The following is a 20,758-nucleotide window of genomic DNA, read 5'->3' on the forward strand; positions in this document are numbered from 1 at the left end:
TTTTTGCTGTCCTGTATCTTTTATATATGTACATTATAAGTTGCATGGAGCAAATAAATAAATTTTGATTGAGTTTTTCTGAGATAAAGTGAAGTATTGTGAAAGTAAGTGATATATGAATGTAAGTCGGAACTTCAGACTTAAAATACTGTTTTTTTATAGCTGGTAAGAGATTTGGAATTGTGACAGAATACTACATCTATATGTGTGCAGTCACCTATAATTAAATGGTACAAAATGCTTTTAATATATTGCTATTTTAAAGAAAGAATGGGCTTACATTACACAACTTACATAATAATATCATATATGATCAAACAACAAGTAAGTAGCTGAGATAAAAATTTGCAGGTATTTCATATAGCCATTTAAAATAAATACATATGAGTACAAAAAATAAAAATTATCAATGTTATTACTGGTTGTGGTGCTACAGCTGTAGTTATCTAACTGACTGCATGTTTAATATGACAGCCAAATTCTTGCTATGGAATCAGAGATGGAACATTTTTAGTTTCTTTCATATAAAGCAACTCAGTATCAAAGAAACATACTAGTAATAATGGATCTATGCACAAGAGTCCATCTGGGCTGGGAAAAGAGATCTTGATTTCTGGGTGGAAAGATAACAAAAAAGCAAGTGTACCCATCTGCTGTCGTGACAGTGATGAGATTTTTGTGAGAGAAGTGACACTAGTAATGAATTGGTTCCTTCTGTGTAACAACAGATTTATTCTCATATATAAAAACTACAATATGGATAGCTAGTACAATGTGAATATTTAATATTTTAGCTTTATGTGATGGATGGAACACAAATTTTCAAACCCATGATCACAAAAATCTTAGCCATTCTTTTCATACAAGTAATGTGTGAGTAGTATTATTTTCTAGAGAAGGCTTTTTAAACGATCTAGTTCAATACTTATTTTAACTTTTACTTTGTACCTTTTTGTTCTTTAAATTTGACTCTCATTTATAAAATACTGTGTATACTGAGATGTAATGGCAAACAGTAAATTTTGTAAGATATTTTAAATTAATTTCAAGGCAAAAAGTGTCCTATGCACTACAACTGGTGTTTCATGTGCAAACAACAAAACTGTTGTGTTTTATGAACACCACTTTTAATGGTATCTATTGGCCAAAGGCTGTTTTCTGGAACTGAAATATTAGGTGCAGTAATCCAGTAGATTCACTGAGTTGATCTGAATTTCTTTTGGAAATTGGTCTGCTGTAAAGCAGTTGCAGAACATTGTTATACAGAGTAGAACTGTGTTGCTGCAGATGACTGCAACTCTATTTGTCCCATCTTAAACTGAAGCCGCTGAAGCCATCGTAGAAGGACTATGTTACTCAAGGAATGAGTCTCATCTGGAGGTGGCATTGCTGGTGTGACCACAGGTGGAAAGTTACGACATCCCTGAAGGCGAACATGCAGATGTCCTGGAAGCTGTGAAATATGGAAATAGCAATAAGCACTAATTACTACAGGAAACTCAAATAACTGGTTGCAAGGTGTGAATGAAAAGATTGGACTTCATATGAGTCATCACACACCACAAGTTTGAGGATTATCTGGCAAAATTAAAGAAATGCATTGAGAGAACTGTAAATACAGCATTATCTCAACGAATGTAGAAAGTCAAATAATACAATTTTTTTTACTCTTACCTGGATATGATAAGCAAACAGAACAGGACTCCAAATTGGCAGAAGTTTACTCAAAACAGCAGAGTTGCATTCAAGAAGAGCTTCTAGGAGGCTTAGAAAATGTAAATTGACCATTTCTGCCAACTGAAACAGCAACACGTTTTATACAGCTATAGAAAAGGCAGGATTGTTTAAACAAGTGACAGCATATACGTATTATAAGACAGATGTCGCAACTGAGAATGTATATCTCATGCTAGAAACATGGCAAGTGGAAAATACTGTAGAGGAAGATTCACACATGATATCAGCTGAAGAATAAATCCACAGCACGCAACTTTAAGGAAACAGTGTGACCTGTTGGAGAATTATGGAATGCATGTGATGTGCAGGTGTGACTACCATACTGTAGTAGAAGAAAGGGATCAGAGAAAGCAGACAGCATTAACTGGAGGTTTTGAACCTTCCTACAAACAGTCATGCCATTGTAAAATGTTTCAGTGACAATTGGTTAAGGACACATTGACCCCCACCACAACACCTTTCAGACAACCACTATGACCAGTAAGAATTAGAATGTCATCTTGTCAAGAGGTCATGGCAAGATACAGAGTCGAAGCACATACACTGTCATCAAAAGTATCCAGACACCCCCAAAAACATATGTTTTTCATATTAGGGGCATTGTGCTGCCACCGACTGCCAGGTACTCCATATCAGCAACCTCCGTAGTCATTAGACATCACGAGAGAGCAGAATGGGTCATTCTGCGGAACTCACGGACTTCGAATGTGGTCAGGTGACTGGGTGTCACTTGTGTCACATGTCTGTATGCAAGATTTCCCCACTCCTAAACATCCCTTGGTCCACTGTTTCTGATGTGATAGTGAAGTGGAAACGCGAAGGGACACATACAGCACAAAAGCATACAGGCAGACCTCGTCTGTTGACTGACAGAAACCTCCGACAGTTGAAGAGGGTTGTAATGCATAATATGCAGACATCTATCCACACCATCACACGGGAATTCCAAATTCCATCAGAATCTACTGCAAGTACTATGACAGTTAGGCAGGAGGTGAGGAAACTTGGATTTCATGGTCGAGTGGCTGCTCATAAGCCACATATCACACTGGTAAATGCCAAACGACACCTCGCTTGGTGTAAGGAGCATAAAACAGTGGATGACTGAACAGTGGAAAAACGTCATGTGGAGTGAAGAATCATGGTACACAATGAGGCAATCTGATGGCAGGGTGTGGGTATGGCGAATGCCCGGAGAATGTCATCTGCCAGCATGTGTAGTGCCAACAGTACAATTCGGAGGTGGTGGTGTTATCATGTGGTCATATTTTTCATGGAGGGGGCTTGCACCCCTTGTTGTTTTGCATGGCACTGTCACAGCACAGGCCTACATTGAGGTTTTAAGCACCTTCTTGCTTCCCAACATTGAAGAGCAAAACAGGGATGGCGATTGCATCTTTCAACACGATCGCGCACCTTTTCATAATACACAGCCTGTGGTGGAGTGGTTACATAACAATACCATCCCTGTAATGGATTGGCCTGCCCAGAGTCCTGACCTGAATCCTACAGAACACCTTTGAAATGTTTTGGAAGGCCGATTTCGTGCCAGGCCTCACTGATCGACATCAATACCTCTCCTCAGTGCAGCACTCTGTGAAGAATGGGCTGGCATTCCCCAAGAAACCTCCCAGCACCTGACTGAACATATGGCTACAAGGGTGGAATCTGTAATCAAGGCTAAGTGTGGGCCAACACCATATTCAATTCCAGCATTACTGATGGAGGGCACCATGAACTTGTAAGTCATTTTCAGCCATTTGTCTGGATACTTATGATCACATGGTGTAGCTTTCAGATATGAAGACCACTTGTGTCTATGAGTGAATGACCACAAAATGTTTGCATGTAGTCACTCTGGACAAGAATCAGGATTCCTTTTAGCCATTTGTCGCATGAAGTAAGATAAGCGTTGTCATTGGTACATGATTAAAATCAACATGACAGTGAATATTATTCATAAATACTGTTAATATACAAACATGTACTAAATACAATATATGTTAGAACACTGAGTAAAGTAATTAGTCAAGCATTTAAATACAATAAATAAATTAATATAAATAGATATACAGGATGAGCTAATAAGACAATGAATATACTTATCATCTGTGAAGCTAATAACAACAGCACATAAGCAGAATAATCAAGACCATAAGTACAGTTACTATCTTACAAAATGTTATCTGCATTGTTTAGTTCATAAAATCCTATTATACTGTAAAATACATGGATGAGAAAAAGCATTATGACCATTTGCTTAATAGTGTGTTGGAACACAACACAGCAGCAGTTGTGTATGGCGTGGCTTTGACAAGTCCTTAGTAGAGTTCTGAGTGTATATGACACTAGATGTCTACATACAAGTCATGCAACTACTGTAAGTTACAGGTGAGTGGGTTGTGGGTGTGAAGCTAGTTCCTGATAAGATCCCAGGTGTGTTCCATCAGGTTAAGGTCAGGCAAATTTCATGGCCAAGGTGTCAATGTGTGTTCAGTATCACACTCCTCAAACCACTGTAGTATGATTCTGGCCTTGTGAGACAAATAATAGTCCTGCTGGAAGATAACATGGCCATCAGGGGAGACATCAAGCACATGAGTATCAATAATGTTCATGTAGTCCACAGCTGTGCTGTCATGGAGTTTTGATTACTTCCACAGGCCCCATGGAGGTCTAAGTGAACATTCTCCAAGGCACAATACTCCCTGCCATCATACATCCAAGGTGCAGTGAATATTAATGTAATTCATCTAACCAGGAGGTATGTTTCCATCGAACCATGGTCTAATCTCAATGTCTTTCCAACCCACTGCAGTTATGACTAATGATGTCATTGGATCAACATAGTGACATATAGAGGTCAACTACTCTGGAGCCCTATGTTCCACAGTGTGCTAAACAATGTGCTTCATAACATTTGTGCCTGCACCAATATTGAAATCTGCATCAGGGCAGGGTTGGCAAGCCTCTGACCTCCATATTCCATGATGAGGTACAGATGTCCAACACCTGGTCACCTACTTGTAGTTTCACTATACTTCAACCATTTTTTGTAGATGCTCATGACAGTAGCATGCTAACAGCCAACCAGCTTTGGTGCTTCTGAGATGCTCATTCTCAGGTCCTGAGCCATAACAATATGCCTTAAGTTTAAGTTACTTATGTCTGTGAATTTTCCCATTTGTGGCCTGTATCATTGCAAGAATAATTCCCAATTCACCTGTGCTTTGCTTATATACTTTCCTTACTGTGTCACTTGCCTGAAAGTTCACCAGGCAGCATTCAGTCTTATGGATGGTAGTAGTCCTAATGTTTTGGCTCATCAGCGTAGATTGTCTATTAATCAGTTGTTCTGATGTTATAGCTATGTATTTCATCACTGTTAAAGAGTTTCATGTCAATATTTCTGTCAAAGAGAACACAGCTGTAAATGTATGGATTTACAATGATCAAGTAGCCTGAGCATAATAAAAAATAGTGCAACAATGCACCTTAAGTCTACTCCTACAAATTATCTGCAATAATCAGTTTTAGTATTTTGAAAATGTCAATAGTGTGAAGACTGTGTTGTCAAATGAAAAAGCAATATGAAATATGTGACCGGAGTACATTACTTCAAAGATGTTGGTCATCTCCATCTGTGGTGTGTTTGCAATGGTATGGTGGGTAGTTACCTGGTGATTCTGTCATCCAGTCATAAAAACAGTAATTTCATATATTGCTTTATTTTGTGTCCCATCTGGTAGCTAGGTTACATGATCATAAGTAGAGAGCTATATCACTGCATCACCTGCTGAGGAGTTGGTCAACACACTGTTAGTCAGTTGCAATAATTGGGCAGATGTACGACTCAGTGCAGGATGTGCCAAGGCACACAGAGTTAAACTGTGGAGCACAGTACAGATGACAGCATCATTATGGACAGCTAAGAGGTGTGTTTGCACAGGACAATGAACAACAGCAGAGCTTGCCTGCACAAGGTGATGGCAGCTATGCTGTTAAGTGGCCCAAAAACAAACTGTGGATCCCCAAGGTAGGCAGCCTGCACTAAATGAAAGTTAACCAGCAGATGGCCCACCAGCTGGAAGCACCAAGTCAACAGCATTTGGACTTAGGAAGACTCGCTGGTAGTGTCTAGGAGCAACAGCTTGATGATCCATTTCAGGATGTTGAACAGTGTAGGCTTCCCCTCATAGCTGGCTACTGGTAGTGACTGGTACTGCTTCTCTAGTATGGGCAGTTATTGCATGAATGTAGTCCACCAAAGTTTTTGAAAAGTCAGTGCTTTCCCTCTGTCAGAACTGGGTCACAAGGTGTACTCATTGGGCAATCATGGCATTAGCACCCCATGGACCCAGTTTTTCCACAGGCGTAGTGTGTCATGATGGTGTTGCAACTTCACTTTTCAGGAGACCCGACTGATGAATTTAGCAATTTCAAGATAGTCTGAATACAGGTTCTTGCACAAGAACACCTAGCACTGAGGTCACTCTGCAGTGACGTCTATCTGCTGAGTCAGTCAGGGGTCTCTTCTGCTAGGCTAAACAAATCTGTGGTGCAGTGTGTGTCCTCTCTTTGGAAGATCTGTTCCACCAGATCACAGAGTGTCCATCCTTCTGGAAAAGGTCTCAACTCACTTTTTGCACCTGACATGTTAGATTTTCTTTACTGTAATTCAGCTTGAACCAAAATGTCCATTGGATATTTACTCAGCCAATTCTTACTTCCTAAGGTTGACTCAGTCGACAGGTAGCTGGTGTAATTGGCTCACAGGTGGGAGAGCAGTTTTTCTCCTTAAATAGATACAGGCTGCACTAGGAAGAGTTAAAACTACAGTGGTACCAAAAACTGAAACACTTATCATCAAAACTCTGTGGGGCCAATTATTATGGTACTGCTGCATGTGTGAGCATCTGCTCCACATTCATCCCTTCTTTTTGAGTTGCTATTAGCTTGTGCAGTGAGTGAAGAAGGTCGTATCCAGTGGTGTCATTGAGATGGGTCAGTTTCTGGGCTGGGAGTACTCCCAGTAGTTTATCTGGATAGTACAATAAGTATTACCCCATATTCACAATGATAGTACCAGTTGTGGTATCCAGGAGATGAAAAGTTGGTCCAGATATGTCGTAAGTTGTACCATTGATTAACAAACCACTGCCTTGCAGCTGTAGTCATACTGTACCCCTTGGTTGATCTTGCTCATAATGACTTGCAACAACCACCCCATGCTCAGACATGGATTTTATCTAATGTAGCTCTGCTTTTTGAAAATAGGGTTGCAGTGCCAGGACATCCCATGATTATCCTTTTGCTCTGCTCCCCCTAGAAATAACTGCACCTCACATGTTTCTGTAACACTCTTGATCACTTGGGTCAGGCTCACACACAAACCCATTCTCTTTCTGTAACTTCCACAGTAAGGATAGTATGTCACCATATGTCCCCCTACATAATCAGTTACACCAAAACAAATCTCACCTTAAGTACACTGGCAAGTGAAACAAATCAAAATGAGCAATCTCCCAAAGCCCCATACTAACAAGACAAATAACCGAGAAAAAATAAAAAAATCAGAATGAAATATAACTGTTAACAGTGATTCTCCTAGATCCTGTATATTCCTCTACATATAACAACAGGGAAATCCTCAATGTGCCATAAATCATATAAATCCCTTACTAATCATCATACAAAAGTCACCTAAAGGCATTACATGATTAATCTCCAATATTCCAATCAGTGAGATATAGGACAAGACAAAATCACTCCAGATACCAGAAGTCTACAACATAATCCACTACATATTGCAAACATGGAAAAAACATACTGCTACTTTAAATCACAAAAAATGTACATTCAGAATACGATAAAGAACCCTATAATTACCATCATCACCAAAACTTCACACACACAAAAAATAAGACATTAGTAGACAAAATTCTTCACAATAAATGCAGTCAATCTCTCAACCAGCTATGATTCTGGTGATGCTGCCTGGGAAAAGGTAGCTGCAATTACTCTTCCTTCCCCTGTTTAGAATATCCAGTGTCCATGATCCACACCTGGAAATACACTATCAAGTATATACGAAACTCCAGTTATGTCACCTGATGTCATTTTATAACAGAATTTTGCCAGTTCACTTAAAAATAAAACACATTATTATGCTCCCCTCTTTCTAAGACCTTAATGTGAATGGAATTTTGCATGTGGCTTCCATGAGTGCTTCTGGTTGCCTATTCATCTTCTTACCCCCTACATTCTTCTTAGAGATTAATGCTACCACCTGCAGCAGTGTTTCTGGTGCACCTTTAAAAGGATGAAAGCACCCCACATACACAATAGTCATATGCATAGGTAACTGTAATTTGACATGCACTGGCAATGGCATTTCAACAACTTAGTATCAATGTTGATACTGAGTGATGACATTCCTTGTCTTACCTTCCTGGGTATACGGGCTTGTCAATGTTACCCATTGCCCTAACTAACATTCTTGTAATGTATTATTATGATGCCCCATTCTTTCCTGGCATTCAAGGGTCTTGGTGTTCACCTTTTGCACTCGCTTCCATAACTCCTTCAATACCCTAGTGAAGTTCCATACAGGTTTCCCATTCTTTCCCATCTTTGATAACCTCATATGGTGGAGGTACTTTGCTTCCATACACTATCTCATATGGTAACAGACCTGTGTTGTCATATATTTTTGAATTATAAGCTGCTACCATCTATGATAAGAAAAGATCCCAGTCATTATTGTGGCTATTGAAGTAATATCTCAGCATCTTACTTATCCTGCAATCAATGCATTCCAACTTTCTATTAGCCCATGGATAATAGGCTAGTTTGCAGTTTGTAAACATGTAACTAGTGATATAACTGCTTTGTCAGCTCTGACATGAAGTTGGTGCACTGGTCTGGGATTAGCATTTCTGGAACTCTGAACTTTAGCAGCTATTTATTTACCATCACACACACTATCCTGTCCACCTATTGATTTGTTGATTTGGAGTAGTGATCAATGCCATACACCAGGAGAAATGATCTATAATAGTCAGAATGTAGCAGTTTCCCACTGGTGTCTGGATAAAAGGTGCTAAAATACCCATTCCTGTTATCTTTTAAGTCTTAGTTATCTCTGACAACCTTTGTGGCATGACTCATTGATGACTTAAATCTTCACATTGTGCAAATGACACAGAATTTTGTACACACTGATCTACATATTGTTTCCTTGTTCTCCAACACTAACATTCTGTTACTCTTCTGTCTGTGGTTCTATGACCTCCATGCCCAGGTAATACATCTAAAATACCATGGTTCTTACTCAGTTTGTGAATCACTTCAAAGTCAACCTCACTTAGCTGTAATGCTCACGTGTAAGTCTGCCTGATTGATCCTTCAAACCTAACAACCACTTCATTGCTGCATGATCTGTCAATACCTAATATTTATTCTCATATGGATAAAACTAAAAGTATGTCAGGATATGGTGGTCATGTATGTGTGAGGTGTGCTTCCTTGTGTGAATGAATGTGTATGTGTTTCCTTTTCTGAAGAAGAATTTGGCTGAAAGCTGATGTTTAAGTGTCTTTTCATTGTGCCTTACTGCAACTCAAAATGTCACCTTACAGTGAGTACCAGTCTGTCTTTCCCTATGTTGCTGATATTCCAACTTGTAGTTTCCACTGCTTTATTCTGGTTGTTTCCCCCTCGTTGGTAGCAGAGGCTGAGATCAGCAGAAACTTCGTTGTACATATACACTTGCGGTTACACGTGTTCTGCTCTCAGCACAGTATTACAGTGTTTATATTTGTTCATTTATTTTTTGTGTAGATGATGAGCACTGTCAACACATACACACACACACACACACACACACACACACACACACACACACACACACACACACACACACACACACACACACAGGGTGAGGCAGCTAAGTCATAATATCCCTTGTATCTCACCAACCATAATAGATACAAAGGTGCCCTTTGGACAGTGAATTGCAGGGACAGGGGCTACTTGCATACATCACATTTCATGTTTGTGCTATTTTTTATTACAGACATATGAGGCCATCTTTGGTTTTTTTAAATGGAACCCTATGTTAAATTTTAGCATAACATGATGGACTTAAAAAGACGGTTTGAAATATGTGTATATCATAATATTTAGGCAAATAGTTTTTGAGACACAGATATGTTCTCGTATTGTGTTCGTCCTTCAAAGCATCATTGTCCAATATGACCCTTCCTGTTGACCACTGAGGAACTTAACAGAGAAGGCATTGTTTTCCTGCTTCTCGATAACGCCGCAGGGTGATACACGAGGTAACTGGAGAAAAGGGTATACATGTGCTGCGTGGGTAATGAGACATCGCATTTCTGTCACAGTTCCTTGGAGCAGACATGTACACCAATGAAGAAAAGTTAGATATGGTTCTTGTGTATGGTGAAAGCAGAAGAAATGCTGTTAGAGCAATAAAGCAATATGGAGAGCTGTATCCTGATCGTGAGCCTCCTATGCACGAGCTTCTTGCACGTTTTTTCAAGAAGCTACTTGAATAGGGATCATGGAATGCCATACAGTGGATAAGGCAGAAAACTGCAGCTGGTGAGGTACATGAAGACAGCGTTCTAGCGTTCACACATAATGACCCTACTGTTTCGTTACAACGTATCGCCTCAGAATGTGGTAAAGTCACTGGCATAGATTTCACCTGTTTCACCTCTCATTACATCAAGCACTCACTGGTGTGTATTTCGAACAGCACCAGGAATTTTGCCAGTTTGCTCTGCAGCACCTATAAGATGACCCAACATTTTTTCAACGGGTGCTTTTTACTGATGAAGTGACTTTCACCAACCACGGTAATGTGAATTTGCATAATATGCATTACTGGTCAATAGAGAAGCCTCACCGGCTTCGACAGGTACAGCATCAGCAACTGTGGAGTGTGAACGTGTGGTGCAGCATCGTCAGAAATGTCATTGTGGGGATGTACGTCATTCCGGGTATACTAAATGGCAATAACTATGCACAGTTCCTGCGAAACATTCTGCCCATTTCGCTGGAAGAGGTACCACTAACTACACGTAAGTGCATGTGGTTCCAACATGATGGCTGTTCTGCTCACTCTTCCCGTGTGGCTACAGAGCTGTTAAATGAAAATTTCCTGGATTGTTGGTATACTAAATGGCAATAACTACGCACAGTTTCTGCAAAACATTCTGCCCATTTTGCTGGAAGAGGTACCACTAAATACACATCAGTTCATGTGGTTTCAACATGACGGCTGCCTTGCTCACTCTTCCTGTGTGGCTACAGAGCTGTTAAATGAAAAGTTCCTGGATTGTCGGATAGGACGACGTGCTGAAGTGAAGTGACCTGCCCGGTCTTCTAATTTGACCCCTCTTAATTTTTTTCTGTGGGGAGCGATCAAACATAAAGTGTATGTTCAAATACCAACTACGCCAGATGATATGAAGCAACATATCATCGAAGCGTGCGCTGATATCTCATGTGACATCCTCGCAGCCATTCACAAATCATTCGAGCGGCAACTATAAATGTACATTGCAGGAGAGGGGAAGCATTTTGAGCATATGCTTCAGTTTAGTTTTGTATCATGCATAGTATGTATTTTGCATCTTTGTGTGTATTTTCTTCGTATTGTGATCAATAGTAAATATTTTCAAATCAAAAACAAATACATACAAAATAATTGTGATGAATAAGGGCCTCATCATTTACATTTGTATTTCTGTTACTTAAAATATATTAAAATCTTCTAGTATTTTAATACTGTATGTTGTCTACTACTTTGGTATCACAGTTGTGAAATAACTGAATAATATTTGCGTGACACCATCAGTTAATTTTTGTGTAAAATATCACAGTATGTAATACTATTGTTGAGTAAATGGGTGTGTTTGTGTAAGGATGGACTCACAACATTTGCCATGTACTCTGCACAAAAGGAAAGGTCACATTGGACAATGCCACTTCAAAGGATGAACACAATATGAGAATATATCTGTGTTACATAAACTATTTGCCTAAATATTATAATATACACATACTTGAAACTGTCTTTTTAAAACCATCATGTTACGGTAAATTCAACATAGAGTTTGATTTGAAAAAACCAAAGATGGCCTCATACCTCTGTAATAAAAAATAGCACAAACATGAGTTGTGACGAATTCAAATAGGCCCTGTCACTGCAATTCACTATCCAAATGACATCTTTGTTGGGGAGATACAATGGGTGTTATGACTTAGCTGCCTCACCTTGTATATATATAACAATAGGCAATAGGCATCAGGGGTACTGTTAAAAAATGGTTTGAATCTTATCTGCAAAACAGGTCACAAGTTGTTGAGCTGAGGTCATCCATCAATATTCACAATTTTAAACTCATATCTGAACCAAAACAAATTGAAGTAGATGTTCCACAGGGCAGCATTCTGGGCCCATTGTTATTTCTAATTTATATCAATGATATACAGGCTCCAGACAGCTCAGCCAAAATTCTACTATTCGCAGATGACACGAGTATCATAATTAGTGATATAAAAGAATCATTGTGTACTACAGCAGAGAAAATGCTTTCATACATACAGTCATGGTTTTATTCAAATAAGCTGACATTAAATACAAAGAAAACAAACTTTATACAGTATGGAAGCAAGTGTCAAGAGGAAAATATGTGTCTTATGCTAGATAGCAAACAAATAGAAAAAGTGTGCACCACAAAGTTTCTGGGAATACGAATTGACCAAGATTTAAACTGGAATGAACACAGTGTATATCTTACTCAGAAACTTAGCTCAGCATGTTTCGCCTTAAGAATAATATCCAAGGTATGCAGCAAAGAATGTATTAGAGCGGTGTAATTTAGTTATTTCCAATCAGTTGCAAGCTATGGCATAAGTTTTTGGGGAAAAACCAGGTGAAGACTAAATAACATTTTTATTATGCAAAAAAGAGCTATTCGTATCATGACACACAGCCCACCACAAACTCACTGTAGACCCTTATTCAGACAACTAAAGATACTTATAATACCATCAATATATATTTTTAAATGCCTGGAAATGATAAGTAAAAATAACTCCAGACCAACTCAAGCTACCATGATCACAATACAAAGCATTGTAATGACTTCCACATTCCCTATGTAGCAAAAACTAGAAGTCAGAAACATGTTAGCCACTTAGGAATAAAGCTTTTAAATGCACTTCCATCTCAAATTAAAGAATTGAAAGGCAAAAATAATTTCAAGCATGAAGTAAAAAAATACTTGATGGAAAAATGCTACTACAGTGTAAATGAATACCTGTCTCAGACTGCGGATTGAAAGGTGTACTTATTTTTTAAAAATTCAAACTAATTTAATGATGTTTTCAACTTTGTAATTATGGTACTTAGGAAAAATTTGTTAAATATCTGTAATACGTTTTGTGTGTATCTGTAATACGTTTTGTGTATAAGGCATAGTTCATGTTCTAAAATTGTTTATCATGAGCACATACTTTTGTTTTTTGGGTAATAAGTTCTTGTACACTACTTATGTACTATGTGTATGTAATTTGTTTGCTGTTTGTGTATGTTTGTCAATTTATTATGTGTATGGATTGTTATGTGTTACGTGTAATCAAATGACAAATCCTATATCACATGTGTGATCTATTGGATGCTAAATAAATAAATAATACATGACAAATATGTACAACTGAAGCAAATGAGCTAATGTACCTTCCACAGGACCCAAGTGGAATGGTCATTTTTTTAATGAACACTATAGGAAAGAATCATTTTACAAACACTCATTTACTAAGATCACATTAATGCACCAAATTTAAAATAAAAAAGCTTTTTATTTATTTATGAGGTAATAAACATATAGAACTACAACATATATATAGACAGTCACACACACACAAAAATTGGTTCTACTGAGAAATTCATCAATGGAGTAGAAGGATTTGGCCACCAATAAATCCTTTAGGCTTCTCTTACACTGAATTTCTTGGTTGTTAAGCTTTTTATGGTTGCTGGAAAGTTATTGAAAATGTGTGTTACTGAATAATGCACACCTTTTTGTACAAGAGTAAGTGACTTTAAATCCTTGTGAAGATTTTTCTTATTTCTAGTACTGATTCCATGAATTGAGCTGTTGGTTTGAAAAAGTGATGTATTTTTAATGACAAATTTCATTAAGGAATTAGTACCCCTAGTTCCCTAAACAGGCTTCTGCAGGATGTTCTTGAGTTCACACCACATATAACTCTTATTGCTCACTTTTGTGCCTGGAAAACTTAAGCATGGCTTGATGAATTACCCCAAAAAATAATCCCATATGACATTATGGAATGAAAGTAAGCATAGTATGCCAGCTTTTTCATTTTTATATCCCCTATGTCTGACACAATTTTGCTTTGCAAATAGAGATTTGTTAAGACCTTTCAGCAGTTCTGTGGTGTGCTCCTCCCAGTTGAATTTATTATCAAGCTGTAATCCCAAGAATTTGACACTGTCCACTTCTTCTATCTGCTTGTCATTGCATGTTAGGCATATACTTGTGGGACACCCCTTACAAGTTCTCAACTGCATGTAGTGTGTTTTTGCAAAGTTTAGTGACAAAGAATTGCCTAGGAACCAGTGATTAATGTCCACAAATATTTTATTAGCAGATCTTTCTAAGACTACACTTGATTTGCTATTTAGTGCAATGTTTGTATCATCGGCAAACAAAACAAACTTGACATCTGGTGATGTTACTGATGAAAGGTCATTGATATACACAAGAAAAAGTAAGGGCCCTAAGATGGAACCCTGTGGGACCCCACATGTAATTGGTCCCCAGTTGGATGATGCCTGATAGCTTAATATATGTCTCTTTCCTAGTAATACTCTTTGTTACCTGGCAGAGATATAAGATTTGAACCATTTTGCAGCATTTCCTGTTACACCATAACATTCTAATTTACTTAAAAGGGTAGATTACTAAATATACCAGTTGCCTGCAATTTTTTGTCTAATAAATTAAGAACATTTTCACTGTAAGTGTAGATAGCCTTCTCAATATCAGAACGCTTTAGAAATCTTAACTGTGACTTTGACAGTATGTTATTTGTGATAAGATGGTTATAAAGTGAATTGTACATTATCTTTTCTAAAATTTTTGAGAATGCTGGCAAAAGAGAAATTGGACAGAAATTTGATGCTATTTCTTTATCTCCGTTCTTAAAGTAGTAGCTTAGCTTGACTGGTTAAATGACTGGTTACACAGATAGCTTAATATGTTACTTAACTCAGAATCACATTCTTTAATTAACTTTGTTGATATTTCATCATACCCACTAGATGTTTTTGAGCTTAAAGATTTTATGATGGGCATCATTTCTGCTGGGGTAGTGAGGGTCAAATTCATATTATTGAAGTTACTTGAAATGGCTGGTCTGAGGTATTCCATAGCAGCATCTACAGAACCTGACAACCCCATCTTTTCAGTAACAGTTATAAAATGTTTGTTAAAAAGTTCTGCAACACTATATACATCTGTCATAAATGTATCATTTCCTCTTAATGCTATTTGTCCCTCTTCATGAATGGCTCTCCTGATCTTCTCCTTCACAATATCCCATATTGTCTTTATTTTGTTATCTGATATGACTATCTTTTCATTGTAATATATTTGCTTTGATATCCACATTACATCTTTGATATTTTGCAGTATTTTTTGTAATGTGCTATAGCATCAAGATCAGAACTGTTTCAGACTGACAGATACAGTTTTCTTTTTGTTTTACAAGATACCTCTATTCCTTGAGTAATCCATGGTTTTTTTGTAGACTTTGCTCTAACCTTCGTTAGTTTTGGGGGAAAACAGTGTTCAAATAATGTAAGCACTTTATTAGCAAAAGTGTTATATTTTTCATTCATGCCTTGAGGACTGTAAACATCACTCCAGTGAATGTCGCTGAGGAGTGTCCTAAAATAATCAATTTTTGGCTTATTTATTACACTCTTCGGCTCAGTTTTAACAATTTTATATCCTGTTCTGTATTAACATTCAACAGAAGGGACTGCATGTCATGGTCTGAGAGGCAAGTGACTATTGGTTTTGTAGTACAATTTTGTTCATTGGACTTTTCTGTAAAGATATTATCAATGGCTGTTTGTGAGCAATAGGCTACCCTAGTGGGGAACTTTACAGTGGGAATTAAGTTGAATGATAGTGTTACTAACTCAGGTAAGTTCTTATTGGGAGAGTCTTTAAGGAAATCTACATTGAAGTCACCAGCAATCACTGTTTCTTTGTTTTTGGTTGTTAAATGGGCCAGTAGTGCTTCAAGGTGGTTTATTAACAGATTAAGGTTAACTGCAGGTGCTCAATATACACTTAATATTATGAAGGATTTTTTGTGAAATTCTAATTCTGTTGCACATGCTTCCATATGCTGTTCTAGGCAAAATTTATGAATGTCTATGTTCTTAAATTTATGACAGTTCATGACAGTTCCTTTATCCATTTGTGCTGTACAAAAGTGAGATGCTAACCTAAATCCTGTAACACTTAAAAGTTCTATACCAGTGGTCACATGATGTTCAGAGAGGCAGATTATGTCATCTATGCACATAATTAATTCACTAATTTTATTTCTCAGTCCTCGAATATTTTGATGCAATAAAGATAACTGACACTTCACATTGATTTAAAATTGGGTACAGTTGAAATTTCTGCTGATTGTTGAAAATTCTTAAACAACATCTGTTTATGCTGATGTAATAAGCTAGAATTATGTTTTTTCATTTCTTTCTCAAACTAAAGGTTTGTCTAAATCCTAACTTCTCTTAAAACTTGACATTCTTATATGTTCAGCAGAGATATGGTGGGGCTTGGGGGGAGGGGTTGGGTCGAGAGTTGTGGTTTGAACCTTTGAGGATAATGATCATAAAAGAGAAACTGGGAGGAGATGGTAGTGGTGAATGAGGCCTGACTAGTGGGTGATAGTGAGTGGGTGAAATACGTGGAGGTCTGACTGTATTAAGTGGTATTGTATTAAATGGTCAATTAGTTTAAACAGTGTGTGGTTTTTCAGGTTGGTATTATCATTTATGACTTGTTTCTTTTCTGTTACAGTTTCTGAATGTGGTAGTTTTCTTGTATGGTGAAGAGGTATTTTTTGTTGATGTTTATCCATATAATTCCCGTGTCTGTGTCTCTGATGGTAATTTTATGTTGATGTTGGCGTAAGTGTTCACCAAAAGTTTACTGTTTCATCCTATACTTCCACGCTCTTACATGTTCTTTGTATATGGTGTCAAATGTCCTTTTGGTTTGACCAATGTATCTTCTGTCATGTTTATTATTTTTCAGTTGGTATATTCCTGTTTTCTGACATGGGTCAGTTATCCCTATTGTTTTTGGAAAGTACTTTTGAATTGAACTATTCGGTTGGTGGGCTATTTTTATGCCTTATTGTTTTGAAAATATTGCTTATTCTTTGTGTGTATTTATGGTTTTACATCACTGATTACCATATTTTCTTTTCCATTTCTTCCTCACACTGTGTTGTTGCTGTTTGTGTCTTGAATGTTTGTTTGTGTGGGGTTCTGCCCTTTTGTAGATGAAAGTTGGGGGTTTGCTTTTTCCTGTTTCTAGATTTTTGTTGTTTAGCTTTGTTACTTGGTGAAGTTATCTGGACATGAGGAGAAAGCCCAGGTGAACTCTAGTTAATTATCAGATGTTACCAGCCACCTAGATCCACCGTAAGAGCTGCAGAATTATTCAAGGAAAATCTACACACAGTAACAAAGAAATACCCAGATCATGCAGTATTAGTTGGAGGTGACTTTAATCTGATGGATACACTGCAGGTGGTACAGACAGACAGTTTTGTGAAGTATTTTTGAACATGTTTTACAAATACAACTTGAATGACTAGTTAGACAACACACACCCATTGGAAATATTTTTGACCTTGTAGCTACAAACAGGCCTGGACTTATAGACAGTGTCAGCATAGAGACAGGGATTAGTGATCATGATGTCATCATTGTGACAATGGTTACTAAATCTGTCAAGATGGTATGGAGTATATTTATGCAAGAAAAAGCAGAACAGCTGTTGTTAGCATCCTATTTAAACAATGAATGTTCATCATTTTGCACCAATATGACAGATGTAGAGGAATTATGGGTAAAATGCTCTGGAGACGTATGTGCCAAGTAAGTGGATTAAGGATGGAAAGGACCCTCCATGATCTAATAATCAGATATGGAAAATGCTGAGGGAACAAAGACTGTTGCACTTTTGGTTCAAAAAAGAATGTGCAAATGTTAACAGGCAAAGTTAGTAGAAATTTGTGTGTCCATAAGAAGATCAATGTGCAAAGGATACAACAGCTTCCATTATCATACATTAGAGAAAGACATTGCTGAGAACCTGAGAAAATTCTGATCATATGTAACATCACCAAGCAGATCAAAGGCTTCTATCCAGTAACTCATCAACCAGTCTGATGTGGCAATAGAAAACAGCAAAAGGAAAGATGAAGTTTTAAATTTCACATTTAAGAAACCATTCACGCAGGAGGATCATACAGATATACAATCATTTGACTGTCACACAGACCCAAACATGGAGGACATAGAAATAGGCATCCCTGGCATAAAGGTGCAACCAAAAGAGTTGCAAGATCCAGATGTAATCCCAATTTGGTTTTACAGAGCATACTCTATGGCATTGGCCCTTTACTTAACTTTCGTTTATCACAAATCTATCACTTACTGCAAAGTCCCAAGTGACTGGAGAAAAGTACTGGTGACTCCTGTACAGAGGGAGGGTAAGAGAATGGGTCTACAAAATTACAGACCAATATCCTTAACATCAATTTGTTGTAAATTTCTTGAAAACATTCCCAGTTTGAATATAGTAAATTTCCTTGAGACAGAAAAGCTTCTAAGATTCAAAGGAATTACTGACATTGGTTGTGAGTGGGCACTGATTGAAATCAATGGGGAAATTTGAAAATTTGTGCCAGAATTGTATTTGAATCCAGGTCTCCTTCTTACTAGGAAGATGCTCTGGCCATTAGGCATCCAGACACAGTGGTCATTGTAATTGCATTGACTACTCTAGCACACCTCCCATAAGATCCAAATTCTCAACTTATCCACGCACTACTAATGTAGTGCCCCTGCCCATTATCCTCATTACTTGAGATATTTTACCAACTTCTGTAAGCATTCAGGCCTCATGTGCCTCTGTACTGAAGAGATCGTTGGCCATCTTGCCTGATATAAAAATTCAGGCATCATGTATATAGATAAAATTCAGGTGAGACGGCCAATGATTTCTTCAGTGCAGATGCACATCAGGCTCAAACTCTTATGGAAATCAGCAAAATGCCATGAGTAATGGGGATAATCAGCAAGTCGCACTACATTAGTAGTATGGAGAAGTTGAGGATTTGGGTCTGATGGGAAGTGTGGTAGGGAGTCTGTGCAGTTGCAGTGCTTGCTGTGTCTGGATGGCTTAGTGGTCAGAGCATCTGCCTAGTAAGAAGGAGATCTGGGTTCAAATCCTGGTCCAGCACAAATTTTCATCTTTCCCCATTGATTTCAATCAATGTCGACTTGCAGCCAATGTCAGTAATTCCTTTGTGTCTTAGTTCATAATGGCTGCTGGATCAAAATGGTCTCTGTTCTTTCAGCCATATCAGAAAGAATGGACACTCAGTCAGCAAATGAGCAAGGATTTAGAAAGCATCACTTGTAAAAGACTCAGCTTGCCCTTTTCTCACATGGATGGAGGGCAACAGGCACATTCTATATTCCTAAATTTCTGGAAAGCATTTGACATGGTGACCCAATGTAAACTGCTGAGGAAGTTACAAGTATAAGGATTAGGTTCCCAGATATGTGAGTGGCTCAAAGAATTTTTAAATAATAGAACCCAGTACATTGTCCCCAAAGGCAAGTGTTGATCAGACACGAGGTTATCATCAGGAATGCCCCACGGAATTGTGATAGGACCACTCTCTATATACATGCATTATATGATGTATAGGGAAACCAGCAATTTATGGCTGTTTGCTGGTGATACTGTCATAATTGAGTGTCTGTAGGAGGATACAAGATGTCTTAGACAGAATTTCTAGTTTATGTGTTGAATCACAGCTTGCTCTAAATGTAGAAAAAGTAAGTGAATACAGATGAGTACAAAAAACAATCCTGTAATGCTTGAATACAGCATTAGCAAGGTGCTGCTTGACACAGCCACCTTGATTAAATATCTTGGTGTAATATTGTAAAGTGGTATGAAATGGAATGAAAATGACAGGTTGGTAGTGTGGAAGGCAAATGGTTGATTTTGTTTTATTTGGAGAATTTTGGGAAAGTGTGGTTCATCTGCAAAGGAGATGGCATACAGAGTTCTATTGCACCCTATTATTGAGTGCTGTTCAATTGTTTGGGATCCCCAGCATACCAGATTAAAGGAAAACATTCAAACAATTCAAAGGGATGCCGCTAGATTTGTTACTAGTAGGTTTGATCAGCATGCAAATATTACAGAGATGCTTCATGAACCCAAATGGCAATCCCAGGTGGGAAGATAATGCTCTATTTGGGAGGCAGTATGGTGGAAATTTAGAGAATCAGCATTTGAGGTTGACTGCAGAATAAGTCTCTTGCTGAAAACATGTGTTTCATGTAAGATTACTATGGTTCCAGACACTGGGGATCCTACTGACAATCCTTCACTATATAAATAGAAATCATTATGGAACTGGAAATAGTTCTGTTCTGTTATTGGCTCTAGCAGCTTGACTGTTTCTTTGATGTATTCACATGGAAGTGTACTGTATGTCTTAAGATTTTGTCCAATAAAGATTATTGTTTAAGTTGTTGGTATATTGGAATACATGTTCTCTACATTACTACATCCCTCTCTCTCTCTCTCTCTCTCTCTCTCTTTCTCTCTCTTCCTCCCTC

General features: G+C 37.8%; 1 protein-coding gene and 1 non-coding gene across 2 annotated transcripts in view; one reads left to right on the forward strand and one right to left on the reverse strand.

Moving 5' to 3' along the window:
* Nucleotides 1-293: 293 nt before the first annotated feature.
* LOC124723145 (protein unc-79 homolog) overlaps nt 294-20,758 on the reverse strand; it is an 868,025-nt gene continuing 847,560 nt past the window's right edge. The window contains exons 49-50 of the mRNA XM_047248336.1: nt 1,675-1,797; nt 294-1,453 (exon numbers count right to left, since the gene is read on the reverse strand). Of these exons, the coding sequence (XP_047104292.1) occupies nt 1,259-1,453; nt 1,675-1,797 (318 nt within the window). The 3' untranslated portion in view covers nt 294-1,258. The remainder of the gene's footprint in view (nt 1,454-1,674; nt 1,798-20,758) is intronic.
* Nucleotides 19,288-19,360, forward strand: Trnat-agu. Its single transcript has one exon. It is a non-coding gene; the product is annotated as a tRNA-Thr (tRNA).

The sequence above is a fragment of the Schistocerca piceifrons genome, chromosome X (genome assembly GCF_021461385.2).
Source record: "Schistocerca piceifrons isolate TAMUIC-IGC-003096 chromosome X, iqSchPice1.1, whole genome shotgun sequence".
NCBI lineage: Eukaryota > Metazoa > Arthropoda > Insecta > Orthoptera > Acrididae > Schistocerca > Schistocerca piceifrons.